The following is a 21,567-nucleotide window of genomic DNA, read 5'->3' on the forward strand; positions in this document are numbered from 1 at the left end:
AGCTATTTGCATATCCAGTCTCATCATCAAGTAGTTTGAGCTGTGCGTTGATAATTTTTTTTTTTTTTTATAGACTAGCGCTTGGCTGCAATCAGACCTGCTAGCAAGTGATGATGCAGCCTAAGATGGAGCGCGCTTGCCTTGAAGTTGCCTATTCACTCTTGACTTGAAGGTACCCATATTATAGGTGGAAGGGAAAACTGATGCTGGAAGGGTGTTCCATATCCTAAATCAGTCAGTCATTCAGTCTGTGAGCTAGTCCTTTTATATATATTTAGATTTAGGTTTATAATATACCTAAGTATAGTGTGCGGCAACCCTGTAAGCGAGTCTATCCCACTCCGCCTGTCCTTCTCCGAACCTCCCATGCCAAAAGGGTACAAGGATGACATGTTCTGGAACAAAATGTTTATAATTCAGTTAACAAACTGCCTTTAATCAAATCCACCCTTATCATAAATAAATAATTAATAAATAAATAACTCATTTGACATCGGTTTGTTCTTCCTTGCTATATCACTGAGCGATACAAAACTAATTTTTCGTAGCAAACCTTCAATGGATTGACAAGTCTAATTAAAAATTTATAACACCCCTGACAAGTGAAGGTTACAGTAACTAGAAAAGTGCTGCTAACTTTTAAACGGCTGAACTGATTTTCTTTGATTATAGCTAAAAACACTCTCGATCAAGCCACCTTTCAAACAAAAACAAACTAAATTAAAATCCATTCATTAGTTTAGGAGCTACGATGCCACAGACAGATACACACGTCAAACTTCTTCTTCTTCTCCTTTCTGGGCTGGTTTCCGCACTTAAATGTGCACGTCAAACTTATAAAACCCCTCTATTTTGAGTTGGGGTTAAAAATAAATGTCAAATGAGCTTGCAAACTTTCAATTAGTAATGTTAGCAAATCACCGGCCAAAGCCTTGGCAGGTGATTTGCTAACATCACTAATTGAACAATTATCACAAATTAAATCAACAATTGGCACACGCCATCACAACATCACAAACACAAGCCAGGCTTTGGCAGTGGCTATTTACCACACTACCGGCAAAGCCGTGCTGCCAAGCGATTTAGAGTTCCCGTACGACGCCGTGTAGAAACCAAAGGGGTATGGGTTTGATAAAAACTGCCATACCCCTTCCAGGTTAGCCCGCTTCCATCTTAGACTGCATCATCACTTGCCACCAGGTGAGATTACAGTCAAGAGCTAACTTGTATCTGATTAAAAAAAAAAAGAGGAATACCTTCCCCTTAGCAGCAGCTAACGCGGCGTGGTACGCGGAATGAGCCGCGTGCAGCATGAGGTCACCCCGCGACACATCCCTCTCCTTCTCCTTCGATATAGACGAACTCTTTCCTGTAACAGAACACTGGGACTCACTGCCATTCCATACCTCACAGAACACATTAACAAACTTCTATCACACTAATTTTTTTTTTGTTTGTGTGTATGTTTGTTGCTGAAAAACTACTGGACGGATTTGGCTGGGAATGGAGATAGATAATAACCTGGATTAGCACATAGGCTACTTTTTATCCCGGAAAATCAAAGAGTTCCCATGCGATTTCGAAAAACCTAAATCCACACGAACGAAGTCGCGGACATCAGCTAGTATTTGCTCTATCTGTCAACTGGCAAGGCAAAACTCAAAACTACTGTTTGCCCTTAGATTAAGAACCAAAATCGTACTTTTGACATGACAGTTGACGCAAAAATGTTTAGGAAGGACTTGCCATATTAGTGCAAAGCCATATCCTATTAGAACTTAAATAGGATCATATTTTTATGCTTTATCATTATCACCTAAAGATAATTATGTTGTTTAAAGGCGCTAATCTTGACATATTGTTGGAGGAGAAATCGTTTGCATTAGACACTAGATGGCGCTGACCGTAGTTCTGTCACGCTAGAGAAGTTTTTATAACTTACTCGGTGGGGGAGGTTGCGGCTGCTTGCTGGATTTGGAGTGCAGAGGCTGTTGAGCGAGGTTGTTCAAGGACGCCAAGCTTGACATTGACTGCGAGGGCATCGTTGATGGAGAAGAGGTTTTTGGAAACCCATATGTGGATCCTGGAAACGAAGAGAAAGTTGTCTTATGGTTGAGGTTATGTCAAATGGTAGGTGGTGAATTTGAACCCTGCATTGATAAGATATGACGCGGGAGGGCAGTAGCTGGTACTTTGTAATATACGAAACTGTAGCAATGATAATAATAAAAAAATTATATTGAAGTGATAGTGACTATTTTTATTTATGCGACCTAAAAACTTCTTTTCCCCACTCTTTTGTAACGATATTACTTTTCACTGAAACCAACTTCACTCTCACCATCTAGGTGCCTGCTATACTTTGACCTGTAGTGGCATGTACATGCCAACTACGGGTCATTCTAGTACCGACTATTCTCACAAATTAGTCGATACTAGAATTAATTTCTTAAACTGGACCCTTTCAAGTAAAGATTTTTATATAAACCTGTGAGGATGATACTGCCATTGTCGCAATTAAAATACCATAAGCCTACGTTGTCGTATTAGTTTACAAATTGCGAAAAACCAAATTAAAATTGAATTTCGCAGGCAGGCCCGTCTCATGCCCCTTAACATCTGCCGGCTCATCTGCTCTTTGCACTAAAGCTATTAAGGTTCACACAAACACATTCTGATCAAGGTTGAAATCTAAAAGCATTGAGCAGTTAGACAGTGAGTGACTTTGCTTAGACTTAAGTTCCAGTTAAAACGAGACAGATTTATGCCAGCGGTATAACGCTGTCTCGTTTTAACAGTGGCCTAAGAGGCCCGCAACAAACTCAGCTGGGTATTGTTAAGCCGTGAACTCACTCTTACCCCAGTCAGCCATGTTGGGTTGTGAACTGGACGTGCTGGTGGACGGGCTCTTCTCCTTCGCGGACACGCTCGAGTTACTACTGCGACTCGACCTGCTGGAAAACACATTTTATGATAAGTAGTCGTTCAAATTCGCAAAGCGTATGTGGGTGCCCTATTTACGACCTATAATAGTACAAAATTGATGGCAGGAAGTGATCCATACTATTTGACAGGCTTGGAGGGTTGCTTCATGCTGGAGCCTGGAGAAAGGGCCGCATAGTGGTCCCCCAGCAGCTGGAAGTTGAGGCTGTCATTACATAATACTACTGTCATTGCTACTGGACTGCTTGACAGGCTTGGAAGGTTGCTTCATGCTGGACCCCGACAGAGCTGAAAGGGCCGCATAGGGGTCCCCCAGGTGATGGAAGTTGAGGCTGTCATTACATAATACTACTGTACTAGTACCTGTCATTTCTACTGGACTGCTTGACAGGCTTGGAGGGTTGCTTCATGCTGGACCCCGACAGAGCTGAAAGGGTTGCATAGGGGTCCCCCAGGTGATGGAAGTTGAGGCTGTCATTACATAATACTACTTTACTAGTACCTGTCATTTCTACTGGACTGCTTGACAGGCTTGGAGGGTTGCTTCATGCTGGACCCAGACAGTGCTGAAAGGGCCGCATAGGGGTCTCCCAGATGAGGGAAGTTGAGACCCGAAGCCTGCAGCCGCGCGAGGTAGTCCTGAGCCGCCAGATGGGATGCCATGGACCACCAAGCTGCACCTGAAGGTTGGACAAAAAGTTTTATGAGGTTTTAACTTTAATTTTATTTAACTTTTTAGGGTTCCGTATCTCAAAAGGAAAAACAGAACCCTTATAGGATCACTTTGTTGTATGTCTGTCTGTCAAAACTGACACCGCGAATTTGTGGTTACATCATTTAAAAAAAAATTAAAATGTGTTACAATTTTCAAAGTAAGATAACTATACCAAGTGGGGTATCATATGAAAGGGCTTTACCTGTACATTCTAAAACAGATTTTTATTTATTTTTATGCATAACAGTTTTTAAATTTATCGTGCAAAATGTTGGAAAAATACCCGAGTACGGAACCCTCAGTGCGTGAGTCTGACTCGCACTTGACCGGTTCTTTAAATTTCATCCCTAAGGGATTAAATAGGGAACGAATGTTCACTGCGACATATAGAAATACTTACTCGCGGCGGGGTGGAGACCGAGCGAGGCGGCCTGGTTGGCGGCCACGCCGAGCGTGGTGGGCGGCGGGTAGCGCGAGCCGAAGCCGAACAGCGCCGCCTGCGCCTGCGCTTGCGCCTGAGCTGCCGCGCCGCCGCCGGCGCCATCGCGCCCCCAGTACGCTGGAAATTATACGTCAAATTCAGACTTAATCCAAACCACTCCTATATACCCCAACTTAATCGGATAATAGGGATAATGATTACTAGTCAAATCAGCGACTTATCAAACTCATAACGCTCGCTTAGTATGGAAGCTTGTATGAAATACACAGTTGTGACGTCATAAACATTTGACGTAATTTGACGTACTTTCTGTGGGAATCAGGAAATTTGACAAGAAGGTAGGTCTTATAGCACACATAAGGGGGAAAATCCGAAAACTGTGAATTTGTGCTTATATCACAAAAACAATTTAAATGTGTTCATGAACAAATAATAATTAATTACTAACTATACCAAGTGGGGTATCATATGAAAGGGATTTACCTGTACATTCTAAAACAGATTTTTATATTTATGCATGATAGTATTGATTTATCGTGCAAGATGTCGTTAAAATACCCGAGTACGGAACCCTCGGTGCGCGAGTCTGACTCGCATTTCACCAGTTTTTGTTTCTCTAATAGCTAGTTATAATAGTAGCTAGTTATAGTATAATAATAATTCATATCGACAAACTCGAATAAAAAAAACCCATTTATGAGATGAGTAATCTTAATAAACCTCATATTTATAACGTCTGCATCATGAGCTGACGGCGACCAATCAAAGCAGCGCGCAAACAAAAATAAATTCACCAGTAATATAAAAAAAAAACTAGTTTGAAAACGTGACGTCACAATAACCCCAGACCTTGCCCGTAGTACTCGTCCCCCAATAAACTTGACCTAGATATTGACCCAGACCGAAACCAAAATGGAACCGGGGCACGAACGTTAACTATAACTGGGTTACCGTAATATACTCGGACTAGACCGGTTTTATGCCCCTAAGCTTGGTGGAATAAAGTCCAGTAGGACGTAGGTTCCTACCCCGTTCCTTGAAACCTACCAATTAGGGCTTGAATTCCGGAATTCTGGTTTTGGCGTAACTCCAGAGCTTCGAAAGAGACTTCAGAGCTTCGATTCGTTTGTAAAACCGGAGTTCTTGTGAACGTAACCGAAGTTTTCATTTTCATATTTTTAGATAACTATACCAAGTGGGGTATCATATGAAAGGGCTTTACGTATACATTCTAAATTCTAGATTTTTATTTACTTTTATGTATGATAGTTTTTGATTTATCGTGCAAAATGTTGGAAAAAATACCCGAGTACGGAACCCTCAGTGAGCGAGTCTGACTCGCACTTGGCCGGTTTATGTTTAAGCCAAAAAGAGGGGTGTTATAAGTTTGACATGTGTATTTGTGTATCTGTCTGTGGCATCGTAGCTCCTAAACTAATGAACCGATTTTAATTTAGATCAGAAGTCGGATAAGTGCGTAAGCAATATCCGAGTTCGGTACGAGTTTTTTTATCCATATTTTCACGAATTTGGATCAGATGAGTGCGTAACCGCTCTTATGGTTTATACTTAACGCAAGATCTCTGTCTTGGCTGGACTTATAACATCTAGTACGCGGTTAAGTCGATCTATTTCCGAACTAAAACGTAAAACATCTTAAACAGTAATAATATGTTTATACCTAAGTCCCAACTCCTTATTAATAGATTCCCTAATAATTCAAGTATTAGTTTACAATATCTCTCCTGAGCTAAGTTAAACAATAATCAACCATAACACTTACGTAATAAGGATCTTATGTAACGCAAATATTAATTCGTTCGCGATACGACGACGCGAGGCCAATAACCTCGAGTTTCATGGTGTAACCCATATTATCTTGTAAACTTGCACCTTATCTGCTTGGATTAAAGTTGATATTACGATAATTACGTTTTTAAGGAACCGTGATGGCCTAGTGTGGTTAGAACGCATCGATAAAACATCGATCCTAGATCGATCCATCAGTGTATTGGAACTTGGAAGCACAGGAAACCCTATGCAAAGCCCTAGTCAACACGCCACGAGCAAGTGATCTGTATATATGTATATGTCACAGCGAAATGGCATAAGCCGGGATTTAGCCAAATCCCTTAGTGATAGGGCTAACGCCCGGGAGATGTTAAAACGACTGCGGCCGGGCACATGAACATTTATGTTCTAATCTAATTTAACCTTACTTTAGACTTTGGTACTCAGATTTCGTTTTGAACCACATTCGATGTAATTGAAAAATCCCAGAGGAAGAAGGGCGCCAAAACCTAAAGTTTGGGCATAAAAATTCATGTGCATTCTATTTCTATTGGGTAATATTATCTTAATATTATCAGATGCTCAGTATTCTATGATATCACTAGATTTGTTTATTGAAATAGTCAATCCGTATTCACAATCATTAATTACTATGAGGTCTCACAGTGCGCTAGAACGCATAGTGCAGGTTCCACCAATCAGATCATTGTAAACTGACGTGATACAGTCTTCTTATTGGTGGAACCTACACTGTGCGTTCGAGCACACTATGAGACCTCATAGTATCGTTTGTGAATACGGGTGTAATTGAGTTGTCGTTTTAACATCTCCCGGGCATTAGTCATATTCCTAAGGGAGTTGGCGAACTCCCGGCTTATGCCATTTCACTGCGACATATATAAATGGAAAAGCTGACTGATTGATCTATCAACGCAGAGCTCAAACTACTAGGCTATCCACATATGGGGTACCAGCCAGGTAACCTCCTCGTGTGCCCGAGTGGTGCAGGTAGCAGCAGCGCTTGAGCCGGTGTACCCTGGTAACATGGTTAACGATTTCTCTTCATGGGATATTGTTGGCCATGGCTAATTGACCTGGCGGGGAGGGGGTGTTGTCCGCGCGTCCCTCTGGGTGTCCCTAGCAGAGGGCGCAGTAGACGCACCCATGGGGCATAGCCCCAGGAGCGGAGGGTGTGGCTGTGTTGGGCGGTTGGTGATGGGGCTTCATCACCCATCCAGTCACTAGCTGCCCCACCGGTCTCTCGCCTGTCCGGTTTGGTGACGGGCGAGGGAGATGTTGAGGATAGGGAACGTGGAAAGGGGATCGCCCTTCCCGCGAACCCTAGCCCTCGAGAGGACCTGTGGGTGATGGACACGGGATGGTCCGTCGCTCACAGTGTGGTCCTCGGGTTGGTTGGCGTGCTGTGGTTCCGACATGCCTCTAACTAGGTGTTTGGGGGCACGTAGTGTCCCAGTGGTGGGTCTGCTACGGCGGACATCCGCTGGCGGAGTAACGAGGTGTTTCCGGTCCCTTGTGCTCCGTCATTAGCGGTGGAACTTCGTGAGGTTTTTAGTCGGTAGGAGTCCGACATAACCACCGTGCTCCCCGTGGTCGGTGGTATCCATGACGGATTTTCCTCACGAGAAAAGAAAAAAAAAAAGGCTATCCACATATAACACCCACCTCCGAACAATCCAGCCGGGTCGAGCAGTCCATCGGGCGGCTGCTTGGATGCGGCGTCGCCCTCTCCGTTCTCCTTGTCCATACCACGCCTGGAACACAAAACAATCCAAGTTAACTAACAATCGTCATCATGATCATATCATCTATAAACATAGTGTAACACGAAGTACGGTCGGCCTCAGAATTTGAGTAGCAATCCCGTGAAACTGCATCAAAAACCTGCCACACTTATGACCTTTTTTAACCCTCGACCCAATAATAGGGGTGTTGTAACTTTGACGTGTGTATATGTGTATCTGTCTGTAGCATCGTAGCTCCTAAACTAATGAACCGATTTTAATTTAGTTTTTTTTTGTTTGAAATGTAACTTGATCGAGAGTGTTCTTAGCTATAATCTAAGAAAATCGGTTCAGCCGTTTGAAAGTTATCAGCTCTTTTCTAGTTATTACTGTTCTCTTCACTTGTCGGGTGTGTTATAAATTTTTAATTTACACTTGTCTATAAACATGTCACACACACCTAACGCATGTGCGTAACCGTGCCACGCGAATATGCTCATTAAGGTGCTAAACGACTTACGGCCTTTGATTGTACATTTGACACAGTGTCAATTTTAATACCCGGTAAGCTCCGTGGAGCGCCGCGAATCGGCACAATGGTATGTTGTATGGCACACCTTTTCCAGCGTATTTGTACAGGTACGTGTCCATTTTCATGTTCAAAGGAGCCACTTGTTTATCATTTAAGTCAGCTATGAAAAGAGCTCAGCTATGAAAAGAGCTGTCGAGAGAGAAATCACTTTTGTTACAACTTCCAGGAAGCGCATTGCAGGTTACAGATTAGTACTTACATTTAAGTACTACCTATCTTAAGAGGCAAGCAACGGGTCTGCCCGCGAAATTCAAATTTAATTTGGTTTTTCGCAATTTGTTAACTAATACGATAAAGTAGGCTTATGGCATTTTAATTGCGACAATAATCAATCAATCATCCTCACAGGTTTATATAAAAACCTTTACTTGATGAGGTCCGATTTAAGAAATTAGCTCTAGTATCGACTAATTTGTGAGTTACAGTCGATACTAGAGCTAATTTCTTAAACTGGACCCTTTCAAGTAAAGATTTTTACATAAACAGGTGGAGATGATACTGCCATTGTGGCAACTAGAATGCCATAAGCCTACTTTGTATTAGTTTACAAATTGGGAAAAAACAAATTAAATTTGAATTTCGCGGCAGGCCCGCCGCTTCAACCTTAAGTTGGGGTTTATTCGTAGCTGGCTACAAACAAATAGACTAAGAGCCAGCGCGTGCCAGACCTTCGTTATTTTATAAAAGCTGAAAGTTTATCTGTGCAATGTCCCCAACACAGAAAGGAACGATGAGCGACTATAAAGTTTCGATCATGGTGACTTTAGACCATTTGAGAGACAACAGGTAATAAAGTAAAAAAATTACGTCAAAGTATAAAGCCTTATTTTTAACCCCCGACCCAAAAAGAGGGGTGTTATAAGTTTGACGTGTGTATCTGTGTATCTGTGTGTCTGTGTATCTGTGTATCTGTCTGTGGCATCGTAGCGCCTAAACGAATGAACCGATTTTAATTTAGTTTTTTTTGTTTGAAAGGTGGCTTGATCGTGAGTGTTCTTAGCTATAATAATAATAATAATAATAATCTTTATTTATTTAAGCTACAAAGGCCCACAATATTATGTTAGTAAACATCTTAACCTATGTTAGTAACTAAATTATAATGTAATGTATGTTAGTAAGAAACTTATTCTATGTTAGTTAATATAATTAATATACTTATTAACTAATGCAGACATCCAGTGCGCTTTGAGAGCGCTGTCCTGTCTGTCCGCTATCACCTTCAGGATAATGTTGGGACTTCTCTCCAGCCTGCTTTTAATTGAGGCGATCCGTTTCCGCATTATTGCGAAGAAACCGTCTACACGGTTCTCCGCAAACATACCGGACGCGCTACAGTATCGAGGCAGTCCCAACATTATTCTGAAGATGTTATTATACTGGACTCGGAGAGCGTTTATAGATTTTTGGGTATAGTCAACCCACAGACTGCACGTGTAGAAGCTCTGACAAAAGGACTTGAACAAAGTGACCTTAACTTCTTTTGTGCAACGTGCGAATCTGCGAGCTATCATATTCCCTCTAACCGCCAACGCCCTCCGTTCCCTATCTATGTCACAGTTATCTTTCATGTCTGCTGTAACCACATGACCCAGGTATGTGAATTTGGGCACCCTAACCAGCTCTGCACCGTACAGTCTCACTGGAGGTACATAGCTGGGAGAAATGCTACCCGCCGCAAAGACCATTAGCATGCTTTTTTTTACATTATATTTAAGTCCATGCTTTTCAGCATAGTCTTCGCACACCCTCAGCAAATCTCTCAGCGCACAGACCGATGGGCTCAGCAGCACCATATCATCCGCGTAACTGATGTTATTAATCATCTGATTATCAATCGAACATCCCGCATGCATGCTGCTGAGCCCCTCGATCAGCTCGTTCATGTACAGGCTGAAAAGCTTCGGTGAGCTCCGTCCACCTTGCCTGACTCCGCATTCCAGCCTATACGTGTCCGAGTATACCCCCGCCCACCTTACCTGGTTAGCCTGCCTTGCATACCAGTGCCTAAAGATGCTGATGAGTTCCTGCGGCATGCCAGTGCGTCTGAGCTTGTCCCAGAGTATTGGGTAAGACACCAGATCAAACGCTTTTGAGAGATCCAAGAAGCAGGCGTACACTGGTGTTTTCCTGCTCGTATAATACTTGACGGTCTCCTTTAGGGTCAACACGGCACTCTCGGTGGAGAGCCCCGCCCTAAACCCAAACTGTGCATCATGCAGGTCTAGGTATTGATCCAGTTGTCTATCCAGGAGGCCGTCAAGTACCTTGGCTGTTATGGTAGCTAATGAAATCGGTCTATAGTTTTTGATATCTGTAACGTCCCCCGTTCTGTCCTTCACAACTAAATCTAAAAAAATTGGTTCAGCCGTTTAAGAGTTATCAGCTCTTTTCTAGTTTTCTTGTAGAAAAGAAGGTTAGATAACCGTTAGGTTCATAATATTATGTCAATAGACAAATGTCAAGCTGTCAAGATGGACGTTGCCTAAATACATAATTATTATTTATTTGAAAATGATGTTTTGAAAAACTCAAATACTTTGGATCGTCGGGGGTGTTATAAATTTTTAATTTACACTTGTTTTATATTTTCTTCGGAAAAGTATTAGACATCACATCATGCATTGCCAAACACTTGTCGTGGCAACCCCCTGCCATTGAATTGTAAGAAATGAAGTCGATTGTCAATCTACCGTTTAATTATAATATCACTAGTGTGATTGTAATATCACGGCTTTGACAATATACCTGCGAAATATATACCTAATGTGTATTACTTTATAGTCTCCAATTATAGCTGAACGTTTCATGTTTCTTACTAGAATATTTTTATATAGATTTATTAGCTTGGGCGTGCGTGGGATGTTATATTAACTGAGTTGGTGTAGGTCATGGGTTCAGTATGACGTCATTACTCGGTGTAATACACGTAGGGTTACCATGCCTTAAAAGCGGATATATTTTATTTAACTAAGTAATATCCAAACATACATCAGTAGTACGGAACCTTCGGTGCGCGAGTCTGACTTGCACTTAGCCGGTTTTTTTAAAGCGTATGGTAGCTTACGCAGTATATCCGACTTCCGTCATCCGAGTTCTCTCGGTCATCCCTAAGAATTTCTCGGATGTGCCTCGGATTCAAATCGGATGTAGATGTGTCAAAGATGAATAATTTGAATTTGGATCAGAGATCGGATTAGTGCGTAAGCAATATCCGAGTTCGGTCCGACTTTTTTATACCCATATTTTCACGGACTTGGATCGGATGAGTGCGTAACCGCCCTAACATTAGTAACATCTGTTAGGTCAATTTTTTCCTATAAAATGTAGCCTATGTCACCCGGATCTTTACGACGAATCAATTGACACCTCATTCACCAAAATCGGCCCAGCAGTTTAGGCGCTACGGTGGAACACACAGAATCTGGATACAAACATACACACACACACATGCATACATACATACATAATATATAGATAGATTGCTAAAATCATAACCCTTCCTTTTGGCTTAGCCGCAGTCGGGTAAAAATACATTTGCCTATCTGGGATTCTATATCTTCGATGGATCGTAAGTGGTAACTAGGTAGGGTACTTATTTGCTCGTAATAAATGATCGCCGATCGCGCTCAGGCCGTCAAACGGAAAGCATGTCTCCAATAAAAAAGGTAATAACTTAAACGCAAATAGTCGTTTCCACCAGTCGCACAGCGGTGACCGGCGCGGGGTCGTTGACCTCACATTGTCTACAGCTTGCCGGAGAAATCGAGCTGATACGCGGCCCACCGTGAGAACTGCCGTTGATTTACCTAAATAGCTACGAAAACTATACCTAACTCGACCACCGAACCGTTTTAACCCCAGACCCAAAAAGAGGGGTGTTATAAGGTTGATTTCTGTATCTGTGTATCTGTCTGTGGCATCGTAGCTCCTAAACTAATGAACTGATTTTAATTTAGTTTTGGTGGCTTGATCGAGTATTCTTAGCTATAATCTAAAAAAATCGGTTCAGCCGTTTGAAAGTTATCAGCTCTTTTTTAGTTACTGTAACCTTCACTTGTCGGGGGTATATCTATAAATTTTTAATTTACACTTGTACAAACGCCAAATTAATCACACTAATATTATAAAGGCGAAAGTTTGTGTGTATGTATGTGTGTATGTCTTATGTGTATGTGTGTATGTATGTTTATTATTCCTTCACGCAAAAATGTTTCTTACTCCTTCACGCAAAAACTACGGAACGGATTGGGCTAAAATTTGGAATGGGGATAGATTAACCCTTAAAATATAAACTATATAAAAACATTTCAACGAATTGAGAACCTCCTCCTTTTTTGAAGTCGGTTAAAAATACAAGAAAATTGAAAAATTAACAACTTCATGTCACGCTTTACTTTAAAAATTTCAAAGGTCTTTAGTTTGTGTATAGAAATGTTTTCTTTCGCCCAAAAAAAGGCGTAATTCAAAACGTGTCGACTTGCAATTTTCACTTTGCCGTTTTTCACTAAAAAATCTTGAATCTCAAGCAAAATTCATTCACCCGGCTTCTCTCGGGATGAGGTGCAGTTAGAGGGAAAGGGTGACGCACAAATAACGTTGTTTCCGTCATCTGTGGAAACAGCACTATTTTAGGTTCCACCCACCAACGAGTTATCGCTTCGATGAAGCAGGCTCTTATGATCTTATCTACTGCCGTTTTTCACTCAAAAATCTTGAATCTCAAGCAAAATTCATTCACTCAGCCTCTCTCGGGGTGAGGTGCAGTTAGAGGGAAAGGGTGACGCACAAATAACGTTGTTTCCGTCATCTGTGGAAACAGCACTATTTTAGGTTCCACCCACCAAAGAGTTATCGCTTCGATGAAGCAGGCTCTTATGATCTTATCTACTGCCGTTTTTGACTAAAAAATCTTGAATCTCAAGCAAAATTCATTCACCCGACCTCTCTTGGGGTGAGATGCAGTTAGAGGGAAAGGGTGGCACGCACAAATAACGTTGTTTCCGTCATCTGTGGAAACAGCACTATTTTAGGTTCCACCCACCAAAGAGTTATCGCTTCGATGAAGCAGGCTCTTATGATCTTATCTACTGCCGTTTTTCACTAAAAATTTTTGAATCTCAAGCAAAGTTCATTCACATGGCCTCTCTCGGGGTGAGGTGCAGTTAGAGGGAAAGGATGACATGCACAAATAACGTTGTTTCCGTCATCTGTGGAAACAGCACTATTTTAGGTTCCACCCACCAAAGAGTTATCGCTTCGATAAAGCGGGCTAAAAAATTAATAAGTGAGTACCTTCATTTCAACTAGGTAAGTGCAAAGTAGTTACCAATTAATGTAATTAGTAATTACACGGATGGAAGGTTTTCGAGCTAAATGCAACAAAGTAACCATCTTACACAACCATAATAGGTATTACCTACCTACTGTTATTATTACCATTTAATACAATATGGACAGTGGACACAATATGTTTTCTTCTATAAATATACAAAAGAAAAAGACTAGACTGACTGACTGACTGATTTATCAACGCACAGCTCATAGAGAAAGAGCTTGTGAGGGCCAGAGTGCCAGACCTTCGTTATTTTATAAAAACTGAAAGTTTATCGTCGTATTGTTTCCAATATAGGAAGGAACGATCAGCGACTATGAAGTTTGGATCATTGTGGCTTTGGCTGATATCAGTTAACAAATTAAAAAAGGGATTTTTGAAAATTCAATGGGGTTAAAATGGGGGTTTGAAATTCGCGGACGAAGTCGCGGGCATAAGCTAGTTAATTATTATAATATATTTTCAGGAGTTCAAGTGCGTGTCGTGCACACGAAGGGTTCCGTACCTCTGACAAGAAATACCACTTCTAATTTTTTTTTCTATTTGCATGGCGGCCATTTTGATATTTTTGTTATTTGTTGTTATAGCGGCAATAGAAATACACACTGTGAAAATATTAACTCTCTATATATTGTCTCTAGTCTCCTCCTTTCAACCTTTCAACTCTTTGGTCTCTATACTCTCTACCTAGCTATACGGTTCAGGATTTACAGCCCACTGACTGACAGACAAACGGACGGACAACGGACGCTTAGTAATATCTATATTCACCTAACTAGGTAGTAGGTAGGCTATTCTATATCTACGTATTATTAAAGAACACTTGTTTGTTGTTGACTTGAGCAACTTCCGCTTGTATGTACGGCGTGTTATCTTTAATAGCATTCTAATGCTGGCTATAATACCATCCGCTTTCACAGTTCGCTCTTTGATAAAACATTGTCTGTCTTTATTCTCTACAATACTTTACATGGTCAGGTATTCTTTGGGTACTCTGATATCCCGGCCACATTAATGGCCAACAACGCGATGTTCAATGGCGTTTCCTTTAACAGGGCTCTCTCCGTCACTTACTCCATACAATCGTAGTCCCAATTTCATTTGAATATTAAGCAACCAAAGTCCATGAAATTTTGCAGACATATTCTAGAAACTAATATCTGTGCCTGTGGTGTTTTAGATTTTTCTAAAAATATTATGTAGTTTTAAAATTAATTAATAAATTAATTAATTAAAAAAATTAGTTTCTAGAATATGTCTGCAAAATTTCATGGACTTTGGTTGCTTAATATTCAAATGAAATTGGAACTACGTTTGTATGAAGCGAGTGACGGAGAGACCCCTCTTAATGATCAAATGCGCGTGGCACGGTTATGCACGCAGCACGTGCATTAGTTGTGTATTGAGTGTTTTAAAAAGTCATAAGTGCGACAGGTTTTTGATGCAATAGTTTGGTGGAATTGCTACTCGAATTCTGAATACCTCAGAATTCGAGTAGCAATGTAGCTACGTACATCATATCCTCGTATATTCAGGTATTTTTATTTGTAGTCAGATGCAAGTTAGCCCTTGACTGCAATCTCACCTGGTGGTAAGTGATGATGCAGTCTAAGACGGAAGCGGGCTAACCTGGAAAGAGCATGACAGTTTTCATTAAACCCATACCCCTTCGGTTTCTACACGGCATCGTACCGGAATGGTAATCGTTCGGCGGCACGGCTTTGCCAGTAGGGTAGTAACTAGCAACGGCGGAAGCCTGACACCAGACCAGACCAAAGTTTTTTTTTATAAAGAATACTAGCCATACTAATCCTAATACTCCCCATTCCCCTCCAATGAAGCGTATAACATGTGCCAGGAGTGGTTACGACAACAGTGCAACGGGTGGCGTTTGAACCGCGGATTTTTCGGAATTCAGTCCGCTTCTCAACCGTTGCGCTATTAAGGCTCTAGAAATCAAGTTCCAAACCCTTGCCGGGAATCGAACCCAATACATTAATAAGACACAGCGCTTACCACTGCGCCAGGGAGGTCGTCCGGTAATAGTAACATTTTCCTCACCTTCAGTGGCAGCTATCATTCAGAACCCGGTCCCCCAGTCTCGGATGCTGCCATGCTGATCACTGCACTTCATGTCACTTCACTTCACTGCACTACACTTAACACACTACACATCGTCACTTCGCCCACATCTCCCTCACACTGGCAGTCACTTATCCGACGGAAGCTGCAACAATAGAAAAAATAAATTAATATGATTTTCAGAAAATCCATCGTTTTTAGGGTTCCGTACCTCAAAAAGAAAAAACCGAACCTGTCTGTCAAGAAAACCTGTAGGGTACTTTCTGTTGAACTAGAATCATGAAATTTGTCAGGTAGGTATGTCTTATAGCACAAGTAAAGGAAAAAATCCGAAAATCACAAAAAAAAAAAAAATGAAATGTGTTTGTTCATGAAAAATTAATAATCTATACAAATAAATAAAATCAATCGAACAGCCAATCGCACAAGAAATAGCGTTGCTTATTGGCGCCATTTTTTGCATAGACATAGTCGAGGGCTTAAAAAGTGATACAGGCTACTTTTCCTTCCAAAAAACAAACAGTTCCCGCAGGATAGCACGCTATAACACATGAAAAATTAAGCATTGCACCAAAAATATTGTAACAAACCTCAATTATTATTAAAACCTTGAGTCACGCAAGCGAAGCCGCGAGTGATAGCTAGTCTTTAAAATATGTAGGGAGTAGACACATCGAGAGGGCTCTCTCCGTCAGTCGTTTCATACAATCGTAGTTCCAATTTCATTTGAATATTAAGCAACCAATGTTCATGAAATTTTGCAGACATATTTTAGCAACTAATATCTATGTCCGTGGTTTTCCAGATTTCTGTTAAAATATTCTGTTTCAAAGTTACGCGGTCTTAAAAAATTTCATACAAATCTTTGAGCCCCTGTAATTTTAAAACTACATATTTTTAGAAAAATCTAAAACACCACAGACACAGATATTAGTTTCTAAAATATGTCTGCAAAATTTCATGGACTTTGGTTGCTTAATATTCAAATGAAATTGGAACTACGATTGTATGAAACGAGTGACGGAGAGAGCCCTGTTAATGTGAAATCACGTAATTTACCATTCAAGGGACACATTTGCTATAATTTGCCCTTTCCCCTACAAAATCCCGGAGTCCCAAATTTCCGGTTCTGGGGTGGGAAACGGTTTTGTTCCTGCAAGCGCTGTTTTATTACTCAATAGTTTTGAGTTACGAAGGGTGCTTGAGTTCGGTAGTGATTGTATGTTTGTCTTATCATACCATACTAGATGATGCCCGCGACTTCGTCCCTTTGGATTTAGCTTTTTTTTAAATCCCGTGGGAACTCTTTGATTTCCCTGTAATCTGTACCTGATTAAATGTCAATAGAGGGCGCCAAAACCAAATGCTAGTTTGAAGGTGAAATCGTCTAAGTCTTTTTTTTTTTTAATTAGATAGACTAGCGCTTGGCTGCAATCAGACCTGCAAGCAAGTGATGATGCAGCCTAAGATGGAGCGCGCTTGCCTAGAAGTTGCCTATTCACTCTTGACTTGAAGGTACCCATATATAGGTGGAAGGGAAAACTTACGCCTGAAGGGCATTCCTTAACCTAGCTGTTCGAATTAGGAAAGAGGAAGCAAATCGTTTCGTACGTGTTCGGGGAATTTCGACTATTTCGACGACGGATGCAGACCTTGACGATGCTTGGTAGTACGATGGTAGAAAGGTGAAGGAGGAACCAGGTCGAAGAGTTCTTGTGCACACTCTCCGAAATATATCCTGTAGAATACCGATACACTGGCAACTTTACGCCGATGTTCTAAACTTTGGAGTAATTCGCGATATTTATCCCCTTAACTCAAACATCGAATTATTTATTAGATGACGTCCGAGACTTCGTCCGCAAGTTTCGGTTTTCTTTTTGATTTTCCGGGATAAAAAGTTCCCTATGTCATTTTTCGGGATGCAAGCTACCTCTGGGCCTTCATCAAAATCGGTTAAAGTGTTGGGCGTGAAAAGCTACCAGACAGACAGGCACACTTTCGCATTTATAATGTTTAGTATGGATTAAATGTTAATTTTAACCGCCTTTAGAAGTGTAAGTTTTCGATTTCAGATTAGATGTTGAGATCTCTATTAGAGCCAGCCAGCGCGTGCCAGACCTTTTTTCTAACCCCCGACACAAACAGAGGGGTGTTATAAGTTTGACGTGTGTATCTGTGTATCTGTCTGTGGCATCGTAGCGCCTAAACGAATGAACCGATTTTAATTTTTTTTTTTTTGTTTGAAAGGTGACTTGATCGAGAGTGTTCTTAGCTATAATCCAAAAAAATTGGTTCAGCCGTTTAAGAGTTATCAGCTCTTTTCTAGTTTTCTTGTAGAAAAGAAGGTTAGATAACCGTTAGGTTCATAATATTATGTCAATTGACAAATGTCAAGCTGTCAAGATAGACGTTGCCTAAATACATAATTATTTATTTGAAAATGATGTTTTGGAAAACTCAGATACTTTGGATCGTAGGCGCGGAATAGTCCAAGAAAATCGGTTCAGCCGTTTGAAAATTATCAGGTCTAGTTACTGTAACCTTCACTTGTCGGGGGTGTTATAAATTTTTAATTTACACTTGTTTTCGCTCTCGTCTGGCTGGCTTTACACTGATTAGCCAATGTCAAGTTTGTAGTTATTTACAGCATCAGCTAGTAGCAGATAATTATTGATGTTTATACGTATAATAAATTAATAGGAAGTAACATCAATAAAATTAAATTAAACACAACCATAAAACAAAGTAGAACACTCAAAAATAAATGTAGCACAATTCAACCCCGGTCCGGTTTTGAATCACCCCGAGATGTCCCGCAAAATAAAACGGGCCGCCATCATGTATTGATTCCCGTCACCTGTCCCTCTCCCTCGTTTTCCAGGTGTGTGGGTGCGAGGGAGAGGACCGATCCGACGTCTTGGCGCGTTTGATTTAGTGTTTACATGTGTGTATATTGTATTAATACGCCCTGCGCTTATGGGTAATAATTGATTTAAGGCCTGGACACACATAGAGAGTCCCTAATCAAGTGCAAACCTAAAGGTACTGAATTTGGGCGCAACTCAATTTTAGAATATTCGCATCTGTTCAATGTCACACTTCACACTAATATTATAAAAGGCGAAAGTTTGTGTGTGTGTGTATGTTTGTTACTCCATCACGCAAAACTACTGGACGGATTTGGCTGAAATTCGGAATGGAGATAGATAATATCCTGGATTAGCACATAGGCTACTTTTTATCCCGGAAAATCGAAGAGTTCCCACGGGATTTCAGATAACCTAAATCTACGCGGGCGAAGTCGCGGGCATCGGCTAGTACCCAATAAGAAAAGAACAGAGAAGCTTAATTTAATTCAGAACTATCAAACCTCGTGACTTTAGGCAGAGTGAATTGCCCTGTTAAATTAACTTGAAAAGTGCGCTAAAAAGACTCTAAATTTAAAAATCATTTTCCGTCCTTTTTTAGCAATCTTAAAAAGAAAAAGATGCAGATACTCTTAAATTAATTAAGAGAAAAACATCAGAATCGACGTCTTTATCTGTCTGTTTATTTCTGACCTTGTAAGAACTCACTTGTAAGGCATCATTTGTATCTGGCGCTTATAAAATCAATGATTTATATTTACAAGTGTAAACTAAAAATTTATAACACCCCCGACAAATGAAGGTTACAGTAACTAGAAAAGAGCTGATAACTTTTAAATGGCTGAGCCAATTTTTTTGGACTATAGCTAAGAACATTCTCGATCAAGCTACCTTTCAAACAAAAAAAAATTAAAATTGGTTCATTAGTTTAGGAGCTACGATGCCACAGACAGATACATAGATACACACGTCAAACTTATAACACCCCTCTTTTTGGGTCGGGGGTTAAAACGGAAAAGCTGAAAACGGAAACTGACTGATATATCAACGCACAGCTCAAACTACTGGACTGGTCAGGCTGAATGACATGCAGATAGCTATTCTGCCGTCCTAACAAAGAGTGCAATAAGTCGAGTTTTTGGGCAAATTGACTTAAGACCATATCTGTAATCAGGAAAATGAGCTATATATTTTCGCCTTAGACGTCTTTTTTGTATCTTCAGTAGTTTCGGTTCTGTTAGTTATCAAAACTGCAATATGTAATATTACGATTTGTAAGTAGCTAATCATAACCGCGAATATCTCGAAAGTAGTCGAAACCTAGTTATTGCTCTCTTCGTTAGGACGGCAGTATTATGACGTAGAAATATAAACTCGAACGTAAACTATGAGGTGAGCGTTTGTGAGCGAGTTGTGACTTGTGGTCATTCAAAATGGCGCCGGGGGTCGTTATTCATCGCGGCATTGTGCAGCCTGATTGATCAGCATTGTGAGGGGTCCCCTCGCGCGGGGGATACTTGTTTTTGTCACGTTTCAATCACTAAGGGGATCAAATAGGTATAGACTACACTGCACAGCAACATTCTAGCCCTTTTTAGGATTCAAATCTATACATATAATAAAATTGTAGAAAAAAAGTAGCAGGGGTTGTTATTATATCGATGCCGAACCCGAAATTGTAATTAATTTTTTTTTGTCTGTTTGTCTGTGTGTTTGTGCACGCTAATATCAGAAACGGCTTATTCGATTTAGATACGGTTTTCACTAATATATTGTAGTAAGCTTCACTTAACATTTAGTGTTTATTTCATGTCAATCGGTTCATAAATAAAAAAGTTATGTCAATTTAAAGAATCACGGCGAACATTTTTAACGTACAGAGTACGTACTACACGCCTCGCGCCTGAGCGTCCGTGGCTATATAAAGCGCGCTGATTCCACGCGAACGAAGTCGCGGGCACAGCTAGTTCAAAATGTATTTATTCAATTAAACTTTTATAAGTGCTTTTGAATCGTCAAAATAATCTACCACTGGATCAGAATGCCGTTCCTACCGAGAAGAACCAGCAAGAAACTCGGCGGTTGCTCTTTTCAAGTACATATGCAATTTACAATAATATGCCATACTGTATACAAGCAAATGCAGCGCCGTGTATTGCTGGAGCGAGTCAAATCCAAGCTTTTTACCCGACTACGGCAAAGCCGAAAGGAAGGGTTATGATTTTTTTGTCATTTAGATAATCTTCGATTGTATAATAAGCTTTTTTCATGAGCATACTTTTAATAGATTTTTTAAACTTGTGTAAAGGCAAGTCTAAAATTGACTGTGGAATTTTATTATAAAATATTACACTCATTCCCACAAATTACTTTCCCACTTTCCTGAGGTGGAGCGTAGGATATGCGAGCCTATTACGGTTTCTAGTTTGCCTGTATGTCGTGTAAATCACCAATTTTTTGTAACTAAAAATGGTTTGTCGTACAAAAATTATATTAGTGTAAGTAATTATATTAGTGTAGTTAATAATATTGAGAAGTTACTGTAAGAATACCTATTTCCTTAAATTTCTCTCGTAGGGAATTCCGTATCCGAAGGGTGCTAACGGAGCACTATTATACTAAGACTACTGTCCGTCCGTCTGAGTGCATGTATCTCGTGAACCGTAATAGGTAGAGTTGAAATTTTTACATAGTTGTGTATTTCTATAGAGGCCATAACAAACAGCTACTTAGTAAAAAATTTAAAATGGCCGCCATGAAAACTTTAAAAAATGTTATTTCTTGTACGTCGGACGGAACCCTTCGCGTGCGAGTGCGACTCGGACTTGACCTATTTTTTTGCTTAAATGACGTAACTTAACGGTTAGGGTTAAATCCAGCGAACGACAAAGCATAGAAATATTTCGTACGCTCTATTATACTAGAATCTAGCTGATGCCCGTGATCTTCGTCTGCGTGAATATTAAAAATCCCGTGTTTCCCAGAATAGAAAGTAACCTATGTCACTCTCCAGGTCTTTAAATATATCCAATATCCATTCAAAATATCACGTCGA

At 40.5% G+C, this 21,567-nt stretch overlaps 1 protein-coding gene across 16 annotated transcripts in view; it reads right to left on the reverse strand.

Annotated features, from left to right (window-relative positions):
- Window positions 1-21,567, reverse strand: part of LOC123879027 (bromodomain adjacent to zinc finger domain protein 2B-like) — a 96,800-nt gene that overhangs the window by 43,991 nt on the left and 31,242 nt on the right. For 15 of the 16 annotated variants that reach the window (XM_045926509.1, XM_045926512.1, XM_045926522.1 and 12 more), the window contains exons 2-9: window positions 15,622-15,787; window positions 7,575-7,663; window positions 4,059-4,217; window positions 3,446-3,623; window positions 2,860-2,954; window positions 1,943-2,083; window positions 1,257-1,369; window positions 298-395 (exon numbers count right to left, since the gene is read on the reverse strand). In XM_045926509.1, coding sequence (XP_045782465.1) covers window positions 298-395; window positions 1,257-1,369; window positions 1,943-2,083; window positions 2,860-2,954; window positions 3,446-3,623; window positions 4,059-4,217; window positions 7,575-7,656 — 866 coding nt within the window. In that variant the 5' untranslated portion in view covers window positions 7,657-7,663; window positions 15,622-15,787. Of the gene's footprint in view, window positions 1-297; window positions 396-1,256; window positions 1,370-1,942; window positions 2,084-2,859; window positions 2,955-3,306; window positions 3,408-3,445; window positions 3,624-4,058; window positions 4,218-7,574; window positions 7,664-15,621; window positions 15,788-21,567 lie in introns of those variants that run through there. The other variant, XM_045926519.1, reaches the window with a different exon arrangement.

Source organism: Maniola jurtina, chromosome 27, assembly GCF_905333055.1.
Source record: "Maniola jurtina chromosome 27, ilManJurt1.1, whole genome shotgun sequence".
Lineage (NCBI taxonomy): Eukaryota > Metazoa > Arthropoda > Insecta > Lepidoptera > Nymphalidae > Maniola > Maniola jurtina.